Source organism: Oncorhynchus masou, chromosome 5 (genome assembly GCF_036934945.1).
Source record: "Oncorhynchus masou masou isolate Uvic2021 chromosome 5, UVic_Omas_1.1, whole genome shotgun sequence".
NCBI lineage: Eukaryota > Metazoa > Chordata > Actinopteri > Salmoniformes > Salmonidae > Oncorhynchus > Oncorhynchus masou.
Genome location: NC_088216.1, coordinates 58121912 through 58143507, shown reverse-complemented (window position 1 = coordinate 58143507; position 21596 = coordinate 58121912). Strand labels below are relative to the sequence as shown.

The 21596-nt window shown below is 42.6% G+C and overlaps 2 protein-coding genes across 4 annotated transcripts in view; both read right to left on the bottom strand.

The window, feature by feature from the left end:
* Window positions 1–2223: 2223 nt before the first annotated feature.
* On the bottom strand, window positions 2224–6565 carry LOC135539948 (papilin-like). Of its 2 annotated transcripts, XM_064966220.1 has the most exons (5): window positions 6344–6565; window positions 5770–5901; window positions 5309–5371; window positions 3399–3581; window positions 2224–2918 (listed from the first exon to the last, which is right to left on the bottom strand). In XM_064966220.1, the coding sequence occupies exons 1-5, from the start codon at window positions 6486–6488 to the stop codon at window positions 2890–2892; spliced, it is 552 nt and encodes a 183-aa protein (XP_064822292.1). In that variant the 5' UTR covers window positions 6489–6565; the 3' UTR covers window positions 2224–2889. The 2 variants fall into 2 exon arrangements, with proteins under 2 accessions (XP_064822292.1, XP_064822293.1); XM_064966221.1 differs by lacking the exon at window positions 5309–5371.
* A 225-nt stretch (window positions 6566–6790) lies between these two features.
* LOC135539946 (collagen alpha-1(VII) chain-like) overlaps window positions 6791–21596 on the bottom strand; it is a 97071-nt gene continuing 82265 nt past the window's right edge. For both annotated transcript variants that reach the window (XM_064966219.1, XM_064966218.1), the window contains 27 exons: window positions 20924–20959; window positions 17195–17254; window positions 16988–17032; window positions 16858–16893; window positions 16727–16762; window positions 16581–16640; window positions 16272–16397; window positions 16095–16166; window positions 15650–15685; window positions 15502–15561; window positions 15334–15378; window positions 12907–12942; window positions 12732–12767; window positions 12495–12551; window positions 12212–12283; window positions 12016–12087; window positions 11700–11735; window positions 11404–11484; window positions 9961–10014; window positions 9649–9702; window positions 9426–9488; window positions 9260–9322; window positions 8073–8189; window positions 7911–7988; window positions 7438–7491; window positions 7201–7249; window positions 6791–6947 (listed from right to left, as the gene is read on the bottom strand). In XM_064966219.1, coding sequence (XP_064822291.1) covers window positions 6874–6947; window positions 7201–7249; window positions 7438–7491; window positions 7911–7988; window positions 8073–8189; window positions 9260–9322; window positions 9426–9488; window positions 9649–9702; window positions 9961–10014; window positions 11404–11484; window positions 11700–11735; window positions 12016–12087; window positions 12212–12283; window positions 12495–12551; window positions 12732–12767; window positions 12907–12942; window positions 15334–15378; window positions 15502–15561; window positions 15650–15685; window positions 16095–16166; window positions 16272–16397; window positions 16581–16640; window positions 16727–16762; window positions 16858–16893; window positions 16988–17032; window positions 17195–17254; window positions 20924–20959 — 1608 coding nt within the window. In that variant the 3' untranslated portion in view covers window positions 6791–6873. The remainder of the gene's footprint in view (window positions 6948–7200; window positions 7250–7437; window positions 7492–7910; window positions 7989–8072; window positions 8190–9259; window positions 9323–9425; window positions 9489–9648; window positions 9703–9960; window positions 10015–11403; window positions 11485–11699; window positions 11736–12015; window positions 12088–12211; window positions 12284–12494; window positions 12552–12731; window positions 12768–12906; window positions 12943–15333; window positions 15379–15501; window positions 15562–15649; window positions 15686–16094; window positions 16167–16271; window positions 16398–16580; window positions 16641–16726; window positions 16763–16857; window positions 16894–16987; window positions 17033–17194; window positions 17255–20923; window positions 20960–21596) is intronic.

The window sequence follows — 21596 nt, the reverse complement described above, 5'->3', positions numbered from 1 at the left end:
AAATGTCAGGCAATGCGAAAAACTGAGTTAAAATATATTTGGCTAAGGTGTATGTAAACTTCCAACTTCAACTGTAAGTATTCAGACCCTTTCTTTACTCAGTACTTTGTTGAAGCACCTTTGGCAATGATTACAGCCTCAAGCTTTCTTGGGTATGGCGCTACAAGCGTGGCACACCTATATTTGGTACCTCTGAGGACAGCCCTCTGTCCTCAGAGGTACCACAGCCCCCCTCTCCTCAGAAGTACAACATCCTCCCAGCCCCGTCCTTAGAGGTACCACAGCCCCCCTCTCCTCAGAGGTACCACAATCCCCCAGCCCCTCTCTCATCAGAAGTACCACAACCTCCCAGCACCCCTCTCCTCACAGGTACCCCATCCCCCCAGCCCCTCTCTCATCAGAAGTACCACATCCCCCCTCTCCTCAGAGGTAACACAGCCCACCAGCCCCCCTCTCCTCAAAGGTACCACAGCCCCTAGCCACCCTCTCCTCTATCAGATACCACAGCCACCCTCTCATTTCTCAGAGGTACCACAGCCCCCCTCTCCTCTCTAAGTTGGTACCACAGAGGAAAGCAGGAAAGAAGCACCCCAGGCAGAGGCTCATGGGAAGGGTAACCCCCTCTCCTCTCTTGATCAGGCAGGGTGAGAAGATGTAACTGTATGCACCACCGGCTGCTAAAATCTGTATCATTCAATGACAGATGCTGTTGATCAGATATAAGGAGAGGAAAATATTTAGTCTACACAACAAATTGGCAAGTGTTACCGAGTGTTCATTTTTCAGTGAAACATTTCTAGTAAAAGAACCCCAGTGTTGGTGTTAATTACCAGTGTTGAGTATGAGAGTAAAACATTTCCATCAAAACCACACTCATCATTATCAGATTTCCCAGCATGCACTACTACATTTTTTGGGGCAATGTTTTAAATATCTATGTTTTTGCAAGTACATTGATTAATTAATCTTATGCTAGACAAAGATTTGGGAACATAGATTTTCCCAAACTAATCCAATCAGTCCTAACTCTGGCTGGATTCAAATAAAAATGACACATCACTTTGCAAGCCAGCATAATGTTATTTGCAGAGCCGGCCTGATGTACTTGCAGTGCCTGATGTGAGTGACCTGTAAACCAGGAGTTTAGGGTAAAACTTGTCCATCAAAGTAAGGCCTTGATATACAGTATGTAATGTATTGTCAACTAAGGAACTTTTTGACGGCCATAGGACTTTAAAAGGAACAAATTGAACAACCATGTCGCTGTCACTAACAAATAAAGTAATGGGTGGTAACGCTACAATTCACTTTAAAAGGCAAGGCACCCTGGGAAATATGCAAATTAGGCTTTACACCAGACAGTGTTAAAACATCAAAAAATGAGTTACTGTAACACTATAGGTGTTACTTTCTTAGAGAAAGATGAACAGTATCAGCACTAAGCAAAGCGATAATTGTACACTGACATTTGTGAACCCATATAGACACTGGAATAGTGTTAAACTTAACACTCTTTAGTGTTGATTCAACACTGGATAATTTGCTGTGTACCATAGACAACGCACACACACACACACACCCTGAGTAACAGTAATACACAGAGGAGATTGTGGGCCAGGCTGGGTGCAGAGAAGTGTGATGAATGCTAAAACACATCCAGAGCTTAAGCCCCCCCCCCATACACAACTGTAATAGACATGATTAAACCTGTAATAACCATGTAATAAAATCTTTTTAAAAACTATGCAAATCTGTGACCAATTGTGTGTGTGTGTGTAGGGCTTGTCCTGAAGTGTCTCCCAGGGGAAATCAGAGGAGAGAGAGAGAAAAAAACAGGGGAGGATGAGTCACACCCAACTGTCAGAACATCCTTAGAACATTCAACGCACAACACGCAGTAAAGATGTGTGAAGGAGGGAAGATTGAACAGATCGTAGCATCAGCCTCAACATGGTCATCATCAATATCCTCATCTTCTCTATGCTCAAGGTGGTGCCATCAATAATTCATCCTTACTCAGGTACAGGAACTGCACATGACATAGCTGAAACTAAGACCAGGAATCTTTCCTGACCATGTGACCTGACCAGGAAAAACTCTTGTCTTCTCAGTACATTATCATATTTCCCAGTGTGCTGACCCAGGGCCCAAACAAATTACCACTTCAAAAAGTATCTTTCATTAAAAAACATTGTACAAATACTCTTCTTCAAATTCTCTGGTTAATTTATATATTTAATAAAACAATGATTAATGTTGTCAAGCCAACATGAGTGTGTTCCTTTGCAATTTGAACATTAAACGAACTTTAGTTTTTTCTTTGAAAAGTGCAATACAAATATACATTTTAAAATAGCACCTTACCTCTGTCAGGTAAAAACATGCAGAGTTTAACATGAATCATTAGGACACACAAAACACTTTTTCCCAGGTAATAAAAATATACATTTATATGTACATCACATTGGCAAAAATATTATAACATACTGTATAACGTATTGTGCGTGCCTCTTCATACATACAGAACAGCTGTGTTCTTTAGTGGACAGATTTGGAACTCATGAGCTGTATATCCACCAAAGGCAGATCCTGCTTTCTGTGGTAAGGTTGTGTCAATGTTTGGACAACATTGTCTTCCAGTAATACAGTACTGCTGTAATCGCTAGATGTAATTCTGAGGGATTAAAACGTTTGGCTGCAGTTAATGTAATATAAATGTACTTGAAATAAATAAGCAAATCAACAATGTGACCTGTGGCAATGAGACAAGATCCATCAAAGCTTTATATATATATGTTCAAAACCTTGCCAATGTTTATAGTTTTCTATATTAAACAACCACTTGTTGACATTCTTTAGGGTGGAGAGGTGGTCATGACATGCCGTTCATCATCGCCCCTTCTTCAAAGGAATAGCACCTGCAACAAAAGAAAATATGCCGTTTTTAAAAATATATTTGCTTGTGTGTACGTGTGTATGTGCAGCATGAATGTATCTGTATTCAGCATAATGTACAGGTAACTGCCTACATATAGGAAACACTTGAGTAAATGAGGAATACAAAGTATATGGAAAGCAGGCACTTCCACACAGGTGTGGTCCTTGAGTTAATTAAGCAATCAACATCCCATCATGCTTAGGGTCATGTATAAAAATGGCCAGTTTAAGCATATGGGAGTGTATATCTGTCTGTGGGTGTGCGCGCGCGTGTGTGTGTGTCTGTGTGTCACCAGCTCTCAACCCAATTGAACACTTATGGGAGATTCTGTAGAGATTCGTGGTGGCCCAACCACCTATTAAGACATTGCGTTGGTGTTTCCTTTATTTTGCCAGTTAATTGTATGCACGTGTGTGTGCACAGTAGGTTACTATGTATGCTTGCTTGTGTGTGTGTGTACCTGTGTCCTCCCCGAGGCAGCGCTCCTCACAGGTCTCCTGCTGGAGGAACCGGTTGGCATTGCCCTCACAGCCGCTGTAGATGAAGGGTCGGCAGGCCTGGACCTGGCTGTTAAAGTACCAGCGCAGAGTAAATCTCCCACAGTTGCCCTCCTCCAGGGGCAACACACAAGGATCCACTGGAGCTGGAATACATCACACACACAATGAGGCAGATGGAGAGAGAGAGAGAGAGAGAGAGAGAGAGAGAGAGAGAGAGAGAGAGAGAGAGAAATCAAGCTTCAAAAGCTATAGGTGAATGTTAGATGAATGTGATATTAGTATTAATGTTACTGTACAGTTGCTTAACATTCCATCATTATCATGAAATAAGTGATCACACAATTTAAGAGTTTATTTCCAAAATGCTATATCCACAAATGTTTCACATTTATGTTTTTTCATCAGAAATTAATGCTTATGGGTACCTTTATGTGTTCGTAAAATACTACTGTCCTCAGATTTTAAAATCTTTTTAAATTTTTTTTTTATGTGTATTGCAATAGATTTAGTTGCAAAACACTATATATCCAATGTTTAGCTTGAATGGAATGCTTGTTTCCCGCATAACAAGGTTATTATATTTTTGCGTTTTTATATTTGGTTTTATTTATATTCATTTTTAGATTTTTATTTCAGTTTAGTTTTCAGACCTGATATGCTAGTTTTGATTTAGTTTTGATTGTATAGTTGATTGTATAGTATTCAATTTTTATATGATTTAGTTTCAGTTTTAGTGACTAAAAGTATGAGTAGGAGGCTAGGGGGGGCTGTAGTACACAGGGGATGGGTCAGGTCATAGGTTTAAAAGTCCTGAACAGTCATTCTGATAAGTACTTTTTCGCTCATGGCTAACTACCAATGGAATTTTTAAAAGACAGGCTCAGTGGGCGGTGTGCTTAGATTCATGAGCTCACCTTGACTGACAGTTCTTTGAAACGCTTATGTCACGCAAATTGGATGTCAAATCATCTCAAGCAAATTTGGTGACACACAAAGCAACTCAAACAACATTCAAATTGCATCAATTATGTAATTTCTTTTTATACATTTTCCGCTTGGCATGTCTCTTGTGATGCAGTTCACCGCGGAACTGACGGATGTGTTGACATGACAACTGCGTCAGAGTTTTGAATGACCCTCCCTTTTGTTCCATGCTGGCTGGAGACCTAGCTAGCCAGTAACAAGCTAACACCAAACACAGATGAAAAGGGAAACATATAAGTATATTTGCCATAGATGAATAGATGAATAGGGTAAACAGATAGTAAAAATATTAAGTTTGTGTGTCTGTCCTATATCTGAGAGATATAAGAAAGCCTAATATATATTTTTTTACCCATATTTAACACATTTTTTGGCACTAAACTACTTCCATATATACTGTACTTCCATAAAATATTTGAACTTGTACCAGGCTACCTTCACACGAGTCTTATGGATGTTATAGCGCAAAACAATGTACATGTTCATGAGAGTGTTCACATTAGTTTTGATGCCAAACCGCTCAGACACTACAGTCGTTTTTCTGGATGCCTCCTGGTCTGACAAACATCGCTGTAGCTCAGTCACCTTCTACCGCAGACACAGAAGGCCGACATTGGTGGATGCGGTGGATTGAGACGCAACCCTTACAAAATAAACTGCTCTCTCTTTGGTGTTTTGATATGTTATCGACAGCAATCAAAGAAAAACAAAATTCTCAATTGGTTATTTGGGATATTTTTTCTGCGAGTGTGTATGTGTGTGTTTGCGTGTTCTTCAGAACATCAATAACCATCATGCTGGAGAGGACCATAACATACAAAGATGGCTGGTGGAGTAAGCCCTTGAAACACCCCAGTAGTGGAGAGGAGGAAGTGGGCGGGTTTACCTTCCCCTTTGACCTCTCTCCTGGGCCTCTTTGTTTTCAGAGGGTCAACAGTGACTCTCTCACCTGCCGACACGTAATCATACAACCAACATCAACATTTATCAACAGACATACTGTAATAAGCACCCTAACAACACAAAGCAGAAACTCTTCAAACACATTAACACAAACAAATACAATCCTAACTTGAGAAACATGCACATAATTGAACAATTCATGTAAATCCCCCATTGTTGGAAATGAGAGATTTGCAGACACCCAGGAACCTGCATGTTGACGGCAAGAGTGTGAAGGGGAAACAGGGTTGGTCTTAGTGTGGGACTGGGTTTAGTACTTGAAGGTTAGTTAAGTGGAGGGTTGGGCTGGGTATGTGAGAGGGATACAAGGTTGAGTTTGTGTGTTAGACTGACCTCAGTGTGTGAGGTTGGATCCAAGGTTAAGGGTGTGCGTGTGTGACGTACCATGGCTCTGATTGGCAGTGGGAGTCAGGTGGATGCTCTGCTCCATGGCCATGGGGTCGTCGTAACTCTCTATAGAGTAGAAGTGTTCGTAGTCGGGGTCGTTGGTGTTCACCACTACACGCAGCTCACGCCCTACAACATATCACAGGGAAGGGGCCGCCACAACGGTCACAAACCTAACCCCCGACCCCTCACTGACCACCGCAACTCCTACAGCACAACGCTGGACTTTCACCAAGGGCTCAGTCCACCAAGGAACGGCGATGGCCTTTATTCAGCTGGAATACCCTCACTTACAAACCCCCTAACTTTAAAATCAGACAAAACACAGAGTTAAAAAGTGTGCAAACCTGTCATAGACAGACATATTATTCCTAATGTTCAGAGACTATTGATGAGAAAACAGTGTTCACAGCATCCCCCTGGGCTGTTTGTTAAGACAGACCAACAGATATAGACAGAGACAGACGGACAGACCAACAGACACAGACAGACATACAAACAAACAGGCAGACAGACAAGAGGAGTGATGAGGGATAGAAGGACAGTTGGACGGATGGATGGACACACTCACCGTCCTTGCCCTGCTTGCCCTTCCGGGCCAGCTGTTGCTCTGGAGCAGGACGTACCCTGGGGCTGGGCAGGGTTTCTGTCACAACAATACCTGAGAGCCGGGCCGGAACAGGGGACAGGGGGGGAGGAAGAGGGTCCAGGAACATAAAAACAACAGGACATCCAGGTTGGTCAGTAAAACACAAACATAACAACCAGACACCACCGAAACCCACAGGCAGCCACACACTAACATATACACACACATGAGAACATACACTACAGCCAGTGCTTGAAGTGGACTGAAATAGGTACCGGTACTCATTTTGGGTGCCGGTAGTATTTATATTTAGTTGCCGATACTCATCATATTTTAGAGCCAATATTCTGTACAGGTCAGTTCTGTACTGGCCCACTTCAAGCACTGAGTAGAACACCTACATGGACCACATCACATGACAACAGAACCAAGACTACATATAGTATGAACACATGTCAGAACCAAAAACACATACAACTAATAATAAAGCTAATCTAGTTGAATAGTTCATGTCAAAGCGAACTACTGCTATTGCACTTAAACCACCTAGTCCACGTGTCAGACTGAGCCCACTCACCTCCACAAGCTGAAAGACAAAGAGAGAAGGGAAGAGAAAATAGAATGTTACTCTCTCTTTCAGTCAAGAGCACTGAGAGGTTCTAGATGGACAGAGGATCTGCATAACACTCTGTGGCGCATTACGTTCAATAGACATGTGTTAGCACCATTACTTGTTTCACTTGATGATGATGATGATGATGATGAACTGAAGTTCAACTGAGAACACCAGCATGTTAGATTGGGACATTGTGTTTTTGGCAGGTGACTTTAAGACTTACCACAGTGTTGGCTCATCTCTGTGCGGACGTATGCACGAATCTCATCCTCCTGCCACAGAGAGCCAGAGGGGAAGAGGAGGAGAGTAAGGAACAGACAGAGAAACATGACTACATTATAATGTGTGTGTGTGTTTGTGCATGTGTGTGTGTGGTTGTGTGTGCGTGTGCATGTGTGTGTGGGCAGGTTGGTGGTAGAACCTGCAGATTTGGGCCCTGAGGCCAAGGTGAAGCACTGACCGTCAAGCCTGGCTCTCCTCTGTCTCCCTTGGCTCCATCTAGACCCAACTCCCCCTTCAGCAGAGACATGTATTAGAACACACAGGCACACAACTGACATAAATGCACTGTTCTCAGAGCAGTTGGGCAAATTAATAGCTCTACAATCCCAAGGTCAGATGTACTACACACTGGGTACATATCTGGCTCAAACGACCAGAAATAAGCACTGGAAAGGAACAACAGCTGTTTTCTTCAGGGGTTAAATTTATAATTTCTTTACAAAACCTTTTCACAAAAACTTGTATTTGACCCTTTTCTACATTTTATGTTGAAGTCCCCAAATGTTCCATATAGTGCATAATGTTTAGTGAAAGGCCCCCAGTGTCAGAGCTGTGTCTGTGCTGTGGCCAGTTTGAGGGAGTTATTGGGGAACAGTTGTAGTCTGATACTCTATGAGCAGAAATACCACACATTAAAGTGGTGACACTCACCTGCCCGCCTCTTTCTCCTGGTATACCTGGGATACCACGTGGACCAATCTTGGCAGGACCAATAGGCCCCCTCTCCCCCTGACAACAACAACAATCACGTTGACCATGTTAAATTTACAACATCATAACTAGGTGGCATCAACAAACAAAGCAAGTGAGTACCTTCTGTCCTTGGAGCCCTTCTGGGCCCTTAGCTCCAGCGGGCCCCTGAGGCCCTGTCAGTCCAGAGGCCCCGTCCACTCCTGTGGGGCCCGGAGGGCCAGGGATACCCGAGGGGCCCTGTAGAGAGGAAGAGGGAGAGGAAGGGAGCCACAGTCAGATACCATTTACAGTTGTTTACCAGTTTACCATTTACCAGTTGTTTTCATCAGACTTTATATACAGCAGGGGAGAGTGGGGTAAGTTGAGACTATTTTTTATATTCAGCATCACTCCGTCAAGGATAATATAGTATTCTTTCTAACAAAGATATCCACATATATTTCAAGGTGTTGTGTATCCCTGGAAATAATCAGAATTAATGTAAACATTACAGTTTTGAAAACATTGCTAGCACTTGGCATAACTTATCTCGAGTAAGGTTTTAGTTGATCCGCGGAACAGTTAAGCAGCCCACAAATTTCTGTACTAAATTAACTATGACCACTAACTTTTTAAAACCATGTCTGTCTTTATTTCCCAAACACAATTGAAAACAATCACATTCGCTTTTTTGTATTTTAATCATTTTAAGCATCTTTTAACAGGCTTAACACCTAAGAAACACTTTGTACTTTTAAAAACATTTTTAACATAGGCCAGGCCCTGTTGTTACCTCATATCCCAGTGATAATGCCTTGCATTACACCTATGAAGAAAATGCTTCAATTTGCATAACTTGCCATTGACTCAACTTACCCCAAGGCAAACATTTTTACGATATTCGCCCACACAGCCACAAATATACACTTTCATGCTAGGTTTAGAACCTCATATAGAAGCTTATAGAGACCCTAACTGATGTATTGAACAATCTTAAAATATTTACTTTGGTTTAGATGCAAGCATCATGAAACCTCTAACACAATGAATTCATTTGACTTGGTCAAATCTGTTTACCACTTTGTAGTTTATTCCTTCACAGACCCCATGAAATTATGACCTCTTCCTAAATATTTGGTCAAATTAATAATTTTGTGTATGGTTTCCTAGAAACAAGGGTGTCTCAACTTACCCCAATGGCTCAACTTACCCAACTCTCCCCTACATCTACAGTCAGTGGTCAGCTTGCGGTTTGGCTGTGGTCACATTCAGAGTATTTGTGCCGATCTGCACTTCATGAGTGGATTCGATTGTGGTTAAAGACTCACCCTTTCGCCCTTCTCTCCCTGCATTCCTTTGGGTCCTAGTACTCCATCAATGCCTCGGTCACCCTACAAACACACAGAGATTAAGTAACACATCAACACACAGTTATCTTGATACACACAAAATTAAGTACACACGCACACACAGTCACCATACAAAGACAAATACCTTGGGGCCGATCAGACCCTCCTTGCCAGGGGTTCCAATGGCCCCTGGAGGCCCCAAGTCTCCCTGAAACACACAGGTACAACACCTAGTAACATGTCTACCCTTTGATGATAAGGCTGAAAATACAGTTGTAATACCACATTCCATATATCAGACTCAATGGTGTACTGTTCAGAGCCCTTTAAACATTATGTTATAGTGTACTTCATGGGATAATTCTTACCTGTTCACCTTTCCTTCCAGGCAACCCTGACCTCCCATGGATCCCCGAATCTCCCTGAACACACACAGAGCCAGGTCATTAGAAAGACACAGCATGGTGCATCCCCTACTGTTAATCTTATAAAATGTCCTCATTAACAACTAAAGTGAGAGAGGTCATAGTTACAGTGGTTATGAAAGACTTTCATTATAAAACTTACCATGCAACTACAATAATGGCTCCAATGGATAAATAGTTGATTCAATTTAACGTCCTGTCACACATTTCCTCCCCTCTAACCTCCTCATCCCTCCTCTTTCTCTCACACTGTACCTTTTCTCCTTTCGGTCCGTCTGATCCACAAGCCCCCTTTGATCCTCGGTCGCCCTGGAAACGATCAGTTAGTTAGTTAGTCAGAGAGCAAGATGAGGGACCCTGTCAGTCAAAGTGGCACAAACTTCTTCAAACTGCCAATTCAGAATGAAAGAAAACTTATAGATAGATTTTACAATCTTTTCAGCTGCCAAGAAAACCCAGCCTAATGCACACAACCCCTCATTCACCAAGTGACTCATCAATAACAACTTTCAATCAGATGGTTGCCAAAAACAACCAGCTGGTCAGAACCAGTCTGTGTTGGGTGGGGGTCAACATGGGCTTGTCACAGTGACCAGCAGAACTGAGTTGGACCATGTTTGATCATGAACAGACCACTGTTTCAGTCTTAAAAGACTTAAAGCAGTCCATCCAGGATTTCAAAGATTTTTTTGTGATATTTGCAGGAAAAAATACTTGACAATGTTTGCAGGAAAAAAATATAACAATGTTAAGATTTTGACAAATGTATTGCAAAAATGAGCTGACAAGGGAAATAGTTTGTTGACGTGTGGCTTGATTGAACCATATCATGCAGTAAATGTGTGTGATTGGTTGAAAACACAAGCCCTGTTTTTGTACTGTGGTGATGGGCCATTTTTTTGCAAAAATATTGCAATGATTTGACTGCTTTATGCACAAATAGTGCAATGACCGGTCAAATTCGCAAGCCTTCGCATAATATGCAGGATATTGTTGATTTAGCAAAAAAAATTGTGATCGCTGAATCCTGGATGGATTAAAGGATGAGTAACTGGGTGATTTGTGTAGAATAATAGCAAGTGACAGATAAGAGGAAATTGAGGGGGTTTGATAGCATGGTGAGACTGAGTGGGCTGGCAGATATTGTGCTGTCTGGATTAGTCATTTCTAAACCCAGATTATCATGCTGTGATTATATTGCCGTTAGTGTGGCAAGGTCATGTGAAGAAAACACAGAACACATCTCAAAGTTTTCCTCAGACACACTTTGCCTTTAGGACAGTGATTCACACAGTAGGAAGGTTAGAGGGTTCTGCAATAAATCTGTCAGAATGCCACAGAAACACACAAATTATATTTCCAACAGTCATTAAAGGTATTTATAGAATATATGAGGATGAAAATCAATTTACAGCTGAATTTCAACTAATCCTCTACAATGTGACGTCAATTTGGAACCATTGAAGTGTTATGGCCCGGTGGCATCATGTGAGGCTGGCAGTCTCTTAGAGGACATCTCAAGGTTGGCACTAAACTTCTTCAAGTGGAGATGCACTCAAAGACAGTTGAAATATGATGACAGGCTGTACACACACACAAACACACGCATGCACACACACACCAACACAAGCACCAGACACATACACACACAGATACATTGTGTTGCATACACACACACAAACACACGTGCGTACAAACCTTAATTCCACGCATTCCAGTTATTCCCACGTCTCCCTTATCCCCTCTAAAGCCTGGCATTCCATCCTTTCCTGGTGTACCCTGGGAGAACACACACAATCAACCAGAGGCTTTAATTCACCAACAGGAGAGTAAATGGGGAGTTAGTCATTGGGCCAGGAGTTTTTCCTGACCATGTGACCAGACCAGGAAGAACTTTGGATCCTAGTTATAGGCTATAATAGAGTTTTTCAGTTCATGTGGTCAGGAAAAAATACACATTGTTTTCATAACTGAAGGTGAAATGGGAGACTCACTGATTCTCCAGGTACACCAGGCTGTCCCGCCTCTCCCTTCAGACACAAAGACATACCTATTAAAGCACTGCATTTGTAATGGGTCACCTACAGTATCCAGTCTGAGAAATAAACTACTCATTTTCACAGGGTACACTGTTGTGTGATAATATATTCTGATACGATGGGTGGGAAAACTGTGTGCAAAGTAATCCATAATACACAAGGATTTTATGACATTGATGAATATTGATTGACTATTGATGCTATTGGTTCTGACATAGATGACACAGCAGTTTTGATGAAAGCATTGACACAGATCAGGTCATGAAGTCACCTTCTGTCCTCCTGGACCTCTGGCTCCCTGGAACCCTGTAGAGCCCCTGTCTCCTGGCTCACCCCTCAGACCCTGTGGAGACACACATATGCACGCACACACACACACAGTTATACACCTGTTATTAATAGCCTGCTCCCAGATCTGTTTATGCTCTTGAAAACTCCAATGGTGTCATTGTCAAGGCCAACCTCACCTGCTCCCCAGCTGGGCCGTCATTGCCTTTCAAGCCTTTCTCCCCCTGCACCCCTTTGGGCCCTCGGTCACCCTGATAAAGAAGAGAACAACAGTTGTAAATGACCATTCTGCACCCGCACACACACAGACGCACAGACACATACACAGAGGCACACACACACACAGACGCCCAGAGAGATTAGTCGTGTCATAGTCAATACTTGGTGCTCTGCGGTATATGATCAATTGTTTATTAGATAAGTCAATAATAAGTGTTGTGGGGTATATCGAGGGTCATTCACCGTCTCTCCTTTATTTCCTTTCTCTCCTATAGGTCCTCCCACCAGGAGAGTATCACCCTGAAAGGGGACAACATCACTGTTAGGCAGAGCAGTATATGTCGTTTTTTGTAATTCTTTTCACAACTTTTTGATTTTAATGTTTTTTTTTCCTCATTGTCTCTCCTTAGCTCTTTTTCTGCACTTCTACCACGCATGCGCACACAAACAATATTACTCATCACACATTCAAATTCATACCTTTTCTCCTTTGCCACCTTGCAGCCCCAATTCACCCTGAAATATATTGAGAGTAGGACTCACTAGTCAGGCATGTCAATTTGATTCACTATTTTACATGAGCAGAATGCTCAGTGGACAGAGAGATAGTGAGAGAGCATGATGCAAAATACAATAATCTAATAATAATATTCACCTTATCTCCCCTGCCTCCTTTGCCACCTGGAGAGCCCTGGTGAACACACACAGACACACGCGAGCGCAACACACACACACCACACACACAAGGAATACATTTATCAAGTACAGAACACACACACACACCACACACACAGAGGAATAACTTTATCAAGTACAGAACACACACACCACACACACACAGAGGAATACATTTATCAAGTACAGAACAGACACAGAAATCCCAACATTTGTACTCCAACATGCACATCCTCACCAGCAATCATCACCACTATGGTTTTAATCATCCAGAACTGCAATAAACAGCTCTCTATATCCACACTGACTAGCACTCTCCTGTATGAGGAAGGACTGTACTTTAATAGAAGAGTTGCTGTCTGTTTCTCACCTGAGTTTTAAATGGCACTCTACAATATCCAACCCCCTTTCTAGAGGTTACCAGGCAACTAATGTGAGAGAGGCTGAGTATGTTCTAGATGAGAGCTAGAACATACTCAGCATCTGCCTTTTAGCAGATGCTTTTATACAAAGTGACTTACAATCATAAATGTATACATTTTTTCGTATGGATGGTCCCGGGAATCGAACCCTCTACGCTGGCGTTAGCGCCATGCTCTACCAACTGATCTACAAAGGACCAGTTTTAGTTGTCTCAGCCTAGAACAAAAGCCTTACTCTCAGTTGGACTAATGTACCGGAAGTGAAGAGGGTCAGAGCCTGGCTGGCAGCTTTTAAAAGAGCTATGTAGTACAAGGTCAATATCAATAAATGAAAGTGGAGGATAAAACATATCGTAAGGACAGATGAACTGCATTACTAGTGATATGTTCAGAAAAACAGGATATACCTATGTTCTATGTTTGGAGCGGTAATGGGCATGACAATAATGGATTGCATTGATTCCTACAATCAAGATATACTAGGGATGGAGAGTGAAACGATTGAACTGTATACACATGATGCTGACGATGATGTTGACGTCTTTTGCTTTCATTAGTCTTCCTTTCGTTTGAGTTATTTGTGCACTGCTTCAGCCATATCGTTTTTACAGCTCTATGTCCACTTCAGCCTTCACACATCCTTTCTCTCATTTTCACTCTCTCTATTAAGTTGGATCAATATCGAGGAATGGGCCAATGACCTCTGATAATAAACAAACACAAACAAAAAACATCATGTAGGCGGTAGAATCAAAATTGGTCAGGATGAATTGCCATTTGTGACCCGATTCAGGAAACTAGGCGTATGTCGTAAGTCACGACTTCACAGGAGAGCCGTTTGAAAGTAAAAATATTTCTTTATCAAAATGCGTTTTTTTGCCAGAAATGCCTTCTCGAACATGTGAACGTTCCTGTGCCTTAATAACAAACATGTATGCCATCTGTAAATATGAATAAAATTGTTCAATTACGAGCCTTGTTGTTAAGCCACAGAAAAAGTAAGCAAACCTTCCCACTAGCCATAATTGGCTGAGAAAATGAGCGGGCTGGACATACCGAGAGAGGAGTTCGGATTGGTCTGCCATTTAGAAGGCTTCTGTCTATTTTAGCCGGCCAGTCTGTGTTGGTGATCCTGTCGAACACAGCTTTTTTTTAATGTATCGTGTAGTGGAGCTGCATAGCTAAGTGTTGCTTTCCATTCTCTGGAGGATCAAGTTTTGAAATCAGTGGAATTAGAGTATGATAGCTAAAGAGATGGAGAAAACACCTGTATCCGGATTATATCTTCAAACTAAGAGCAAATGTGGCATGGCATCCATGACAGGGAGACGCATCCATCATGCATGATTATGTATACAGGTAAGATAATCTAGAGTTAGCTAGCTACATTTTCATATATTATACATTTCTAATTTTGACAGAAAGTGGTTTCATTTCAAGCTAAAGTGTACTGTTAGCTAGCTAACATTAGCTGGTTGGCTCCCTAGCTGACGTTATTATTCATATCCCAGAGCTGTTTGCTTTGCTAGTTAAAGCCTAATGTTAGCTAGTGACATTGAACCTGGTTGGTTAGCTCCCAGGATATTCATTGTATTCATCTACACATTGTTTACCTAGCTAGCTACATGTCTTAAGCTAAAGTGTACATCGCACATTGAATATGGCCGGTGTCAGTAAATGTCTGCAAAGAAGCGTAATGAAATTGTTGCCAGCAGATCTGGTTTGGCTGTTTTCATGTTATCCATAGGTAAACAAATCATCGGCCAGAGCGCCAAGTGCTCTGATCGCTCTGAGGGCGAAACAAGATGGGTGGGGCTAAAGCTTAAGATGCTGAATGTGTGTAGACAAAGAAGAGCTCTTCACTAGATACCAACACATTCAAAGGCCAATTTCTCAAAAGTGAGTTTACAAGCTGATCAACTTTCATTGCAGAATTACTTTCCCAGTAAAAAGACAGTGATGTTAACAGTAAGTAAGAGATTTACCGCTAGTCCTCTCTCCCCGTTCTGACCACCTCGACCCTCCTCCCCCTGCAAACATAAGACACATAGATCTGTAAATCCCCCAACACACACACAAATCTTCAACACAACATGTAACTGTCAAAATTAGATACAATTGAAATTCAAACTCAAATGGTGATGTGATTTTACCCTGGGTCCTGGGTCTCCTCTCTCGCCTCTCAATCCAGGTACTCCCGCTCCAATCGCTCCCTAAAGAGGGGGATTTATGAGCATCAACATGATATTTGATAATATATTATACAGTATAGAAGACGTGTTTATCTCGTTGTTAACTCACCTTATCCCCTTTGCCTCCAGCAGTGCCCGGTGAACCCTGGTAAGGGAAAAAACAGTATACTGATCATGAACACTTACATCACAAAAACGCAAACACACATAGTCTTTCCCACTGGGCAAAGACGTCAGTTCAATGTCTCGCTTTGATTTACATTTGGTTGAGTTGTCAACTAACGTGAATTCAACAAAACTTTTCACTATGTCATTGGATTTAGTTTAAAAGTTGGGTGAAAAAAATATGAAATGCTGTTACATTAATTAATGACCTTTTGCAAATCCAATTAGTTTCCCACATTGTTTCAAAGTCATCGCATTGATTTATTCAGTGGAAATGACGTGGAAACAATGAAGATTTAACCAGTTTCTGCCTAGTGGGTTCTCTCTCTCTCTCTCTCTCACACACACACTCAATTAAGTCATCATGATGCAATCCAAAGTCCACTCACAGCTAAGCCAGAGGGTCCGGGTGGCCCAGGAGCTCCAGGAGTCCCTGTCTGACCAGTAAAGCCTTGGATACCCTGGAGATGAGACATTATAAACATTCCAACCAGGGCATGGCTAAAAAGACCACACCAGTCACCCATGTAATAACTATAGTATAGTGGCGATATAGGCCCTCTCACCCTGGGTCCTAGAGGTCCTGGGGGTCCTGGAGTTCCATTCTCTCCTCTAAGGCCGGCCAGACCAGGGGTCCCTGCTACGCCCTGGGCTCCTGGAGGGCCTGCTGGGCCCGGGAGACCTGTGTCCCCCTAAAACACAAACATACAGGGCTTCACATTCACTGTGGCAATGGTGTAGTTATGGAGATGTTTAGCTCAGGGAAGATGAGATTGAGAAGTCTGCATATGTTAATATGAACAAAGCTACATCATTTATGTGATTTACATGTTTATGAGAACATTTAGATGTATTGTCAAGTTCATGATACTAACATTTAACCCTTGAGGTCCCAGCTGACCAGGAGGCCCTGCCAGTCCGATGCCTCTCTCTCCCTGCAACACATTTCCGGTCAGTACTGTCACATGGTTAGCAGCCAGGGAAACACAGACACAGGGAATCATCTGGTGATGTGTATTACCCTGTCTCCTTTTGGCCCTGCTGGTCCTCTGCCCCCCTGAGAAAGAGAAAATGGATGGAGAAGTTATTAAGAGGGACATCTGTTAGATATGTGAAATATTTGATGTTACAAAATGTCAAAAGGTGACTCACATCTTCTCCAGGCTCCCCATTTTCACCAGCAGCTCCCTATTTCAACGAGACAGACACACACACAATAACTTCCCTGATCACTGTGTCTGTGATTGTTGAGTAACATTGTGTGTTAAGTGACTTTACTCACCCGGTCCCCTTTGATGCCTGCAGGACCCTTGTCTCCCCTCTCACCCTAAAGGACAACCATTTTAGAAAAATTGCATTTAAAAAATGTATAATTAAGTCATCACTAAACATGTTCTTGTTATAATAATCTGTATAGTATAATGTGTGTAGTAAATGCCTGAATAATAGCTGAAATATGTTGATAATTGGTTCAACCAATGAGACTCACCCGTAGCCCTGGCAGCCCGCTCTCTCCCACTGTCCCAGGTAAGGTCACACCAGGAGGTCCCTGAACCAATTTCAACCAATACACTTCAAATACATTACACTCTGTTCCATCCTATTCTATTGCACCTAGTTCCTCACCATAATATTGTCATTCTGCTTTATTCTCTTATTATTAAAGGGATAATACAAGATTTTGGCAATTAAGCCCCATGTTCCAGTAGACTTCACATCATTACGCTAACATTAGTTAGCAATGGCTTGCAAAACTACCTTCAAATTGCATGCAGGGACATAAAAATAGTATCCATGAGTTCATCTGACTCTGGCATTATGGCACTATTCCTTTAAAGCAGGAGTGGGCACACTTTTTGGTTTGAGTGCCACACCGGGATTTTCGAAATTCAAAGGAGGGCCACACAGATTTCAAATCAAATTCTATTTGTCACATGCGCCGAATACAATAGGTGTAGACCTTACAGTGAAATGCTTACAAGCCCTTAACCAACAATGCAGTTTTAAGAAATAAATAAGTGTTAAGAAAGTATTTACTAAATAAACAATAAATAAAATAAATAAATAATTAAAAGAGCAGCAATAAAATAACAGTAACGAGGATATATATATACAGGGTAAACCGGTACAGAGTCAATATGCAGAGACATAGGTTAGTCGAGGTAATATGTACAAGTAGGTAGAGGTAAAGTGACTATGCACAGATAATAAACAGAGAGTAGCAGCAGCTTAAAAATGGTGTGGTCAATGCAAATAGTCTGGGTATCCATTTGGTTACCTGTTCAGGAGTATTATGGCTTGGGGGTAAAAACTGTTGAGTAGCCTTTTTGTCCTAGACTTGGCACTCTGGTACCGCTTGCCATGCAGTAGTAGATGGAACAGTCTATGACTGGAGTGGCTGGGGTCTTTGACAATTCATAGGGCCTTCCTCTGACACCGCCTGGTATAGAGGTCCTGTATGGCAGGCAGCTTAGCCCCAGTGAGGTACTGGGCTGTACGCACTACCCTCTGTAGTGCCTTGCGGTCGGAGGCCGAGCAATTTCTGTACCAGTGATGCAACCATGTTCTCGATGTTGCAGCTGTAGAACCTTTTGAGGATCTGAGGACCCATGCCAAATCTTTTTAGTTTCCTGAGGGTGAATAGGCTTTGTCGTGCCCTCTTCACGACTGTCTTGGTGTGTTAGGACCTAGTTTGTTGTTGATGTGGACACCAAGGAACTTGAAGCTCTCAACCTGCTTCACTACAGCCCCGTCGATGAGAATGAGGGCGTGCTCGGTCCTCCTTTTCCTGTAGTCCACAATCGTCTCCTTAGTCTTGGTTACGTTGAGGGATAGGTTGTTATTCTGGAACCACCCGGCAAGGTCTCTGACCTTCTCCCTATAGGCTGTCTCGTCGTTGTCTGTGATCAGGCCTACCACTGTTGTGTCGTCAACAAACTTAATGTTGGTGTTGGAGTCGTGCTTGGCCATGCCGTCATGGGTGAACAGGGAGTACAGGAGGGGACTGAGCATGCACCCCTGAGGGGCTCCAGTATTGAGGATTAGCATGGCAGATGTGTTGCTAACTACCCTCACCACCTGGGGGCAGCCCATCAGGAAGTCCAAGATCCAGTTGTAGAGGGAGGTGTTTAGTCCCAGGATCCTTAGCTTAGTGATGAGCTTTGATGGTACTATGGTGTTGAACGCTGAGCTGTAGTCAATGATTAGCATTCTCATGTAGGTGTTCCTTTTGTCTAGGTGGGAAAGGGCAGTGTGGAGCGCAATAGAGATTGCATCATCTGTGGATCTGTTTGGGCGGTATACAAATTGGAGTGGGTCTCGGGTTTCTGGGATAATGGTGTTGATGTGAGCCATTACCAGCCTTTCAAAGCACTTCATGGCTACGGAAATGTAGTCATTTAGGCAAGTTGCCTTCGTGTTCTTGGGCACAGGGACTATGGTGGTCTGCTTGAAACATGTTGGCATTACAGACTCAATCAGGGACATGTTGAAAATGTCAGTGAAGACACCTGCCAGTTGGTCAGCACATGCCCGGAGCCCACGTCCTGGTAATTCGTCTGGCTCTACAGCCTTGTGAATGTTGACCTGTTTAAAGATCTTATTCACGTCGGCTACGGAGAGCGTGATCACACAGCTGATGCTCTCATGCATGCCTCAGTGTTGCTTGCCTCGAAGTGAGCATAGAAGTGATTTAGCTCGTCTGGTATGCTCGTGTCACTGGGCAGCTCGCGGCTGTGCATCCCTTTGTAGTCTGTAATAGTTTGCAAGCCCTGTCACATAGAGTCCCGTTAGAGTCCCGCACCTTGAAAGCGGAAGCTCTACCCTTTAGCTCAGTGCGAATGTTGCCTGTAATCCATGGCTTCTGGTTGGGGTATGTACGTACAGTCACTGTGGGGACGACGTCCTCGATGCACTTACTGATAAAGCCAGTGACTGATGTGGTGTACTCCTGAACGCCATCGGAAGAATCCCGGAACATGTTCCAGTCTGCTTCACCTGACCACTTTTTTATAGACTGAGTCACTGAGTCACTGGTGCTTCCAGCTTTATTTTTTGCTTGTAAGCAGGAATCAAGTGGATAGAATTGTGGCTAGATTTACCAAATGGAGGGTGAGGGAGAGCTTTGTACGCGTCTCTGTGTATGGAGTACAGGTGATCTAGAATTGTTTTCCCTCTGGTTGCACATTTAACATGTTGATTGAAATTAGGTTGAACTAATTTAAGTTTCCCCGCATTAAAGTCTCCGGGCACTAGGTGCACCGCCTCTGGGTGAGCGGTTTCCTGTTTGCTTATTTCCTTATACAGCTGACTGAGTGCGGTCTTAGTGCCAGCATCCGTCTGTGGTGGTAAATAAGCTGCCACGAAAAGTATAGCTGAAGGCAAATAGTGTGGTCTGCATTTTATCACAAGATACTCTACTTCAGACGAGCAAAATCTAGAGACTTCCTTAGATTTCGTGCACCCAACTGTTGTTTACAAATGTGCACAGACCACTCCCCCTCGTCTTACAGGAGTGTGCTGTTCTGTCTTGCCGGTGCAGCGTATATCCCGCTAGCTGAATATCCATGTCATCATTCAGCCACGATTCCGTGAAACATAAGATTTGACTGTTTTTGATGTCCCGTTGGTAGGATATTTGTGATCGTACCTCATCTAATTTATTGTCCAATGATTGCAGGTTGGTGAGTAATATTGACGGTAACGGCAGCTTTCCCACTCTCCTTCTGCGGATCCTCACGAGGCACCCCGCTCTGTGTCCCCTGTACCTGTGTCTCTTCCTCTTGCAAATAACTGGGATGTTGGCCTTGTCGGGGATTTGGAGAATGTCCTGTGCGTCCTGCTTGTTGAAGAAAAAATCTTTGTCTAATCCGAGGTGAGTGATCACTGTCCTGATATCCAGAAGCTCTTTTTTGCCGTAAGATACGGTTTCAGAAACATTATGTACAAAATAAGTTAAAAATAATGTGGAAAAACCCCACACAATAGCAGCATTGGTTGGGCGCCCGTAAAACTGCTGCCATTTCTTCCAGCGCCATTTTCTCAGAAATGTTTACAATACATCTGTTTGTTGGCCTATGATGCAGTTTAATTCAATATTGTGATTCACTGATTCCGAGTTGTATCTATTGTGTCTCCATTCACCAGTTAGACATGGTCAGGTTAGTCACGATGATTGGATGTTACCACGACTGGAAGAGTAAACATGACAATCACTCACCTGTGCTCCTTTCATACCAGGGGGTCCTGCAACAGCCTAAGATTGGGATATGTAGGGAAAACATGACGTGAAACTCACATATCTGGATTAGGTTGTTTGCTAATGCACTGAAGATGGACAGCAATAGTAAACGATTGAGGAAACTCCTACCCACTATGTTATGCAAAGTATCACTTTTTTATTGTGCTACTGCTTCGGCCTTTTGACCTTCATTAGAGCAAAAGACCATGAATGGGAGTTTTAATTTGGTTTTCACACAAACTAGAGGAAGAGTTTAACAGATGTGCTGTCTATAAGTACAGTACATCTCGTCCCTTCAAAAGCTCTTATTTCTCAAGAACCGTAGTACATCCTGCTAAAGCTTCCGGGGGAATGATGTGAATGTATGTGTGTGTGTATATGTGTGTGTGTGTCTATATGTGTGCATCCGTGCTCATATGTTTGAGCATTGGTGTGTCCTTGTTTGTGTATTTGTACATGTGCCTCTGCCCTCCTATTCATGCCAATCATTTCCTCGTCTTTGAAATGGAGAGACGTTGGATAAAGAGGATGTGAGTCATGGCCATTTACAGTAAATACAAGAGGGAATCATGTGCAGATAGAGCTTTTGATTAAAGCACTCAAGAGTCCAAAACATGTTCTAGAATATTGGACTGTTGGCTTTCATAGTTTT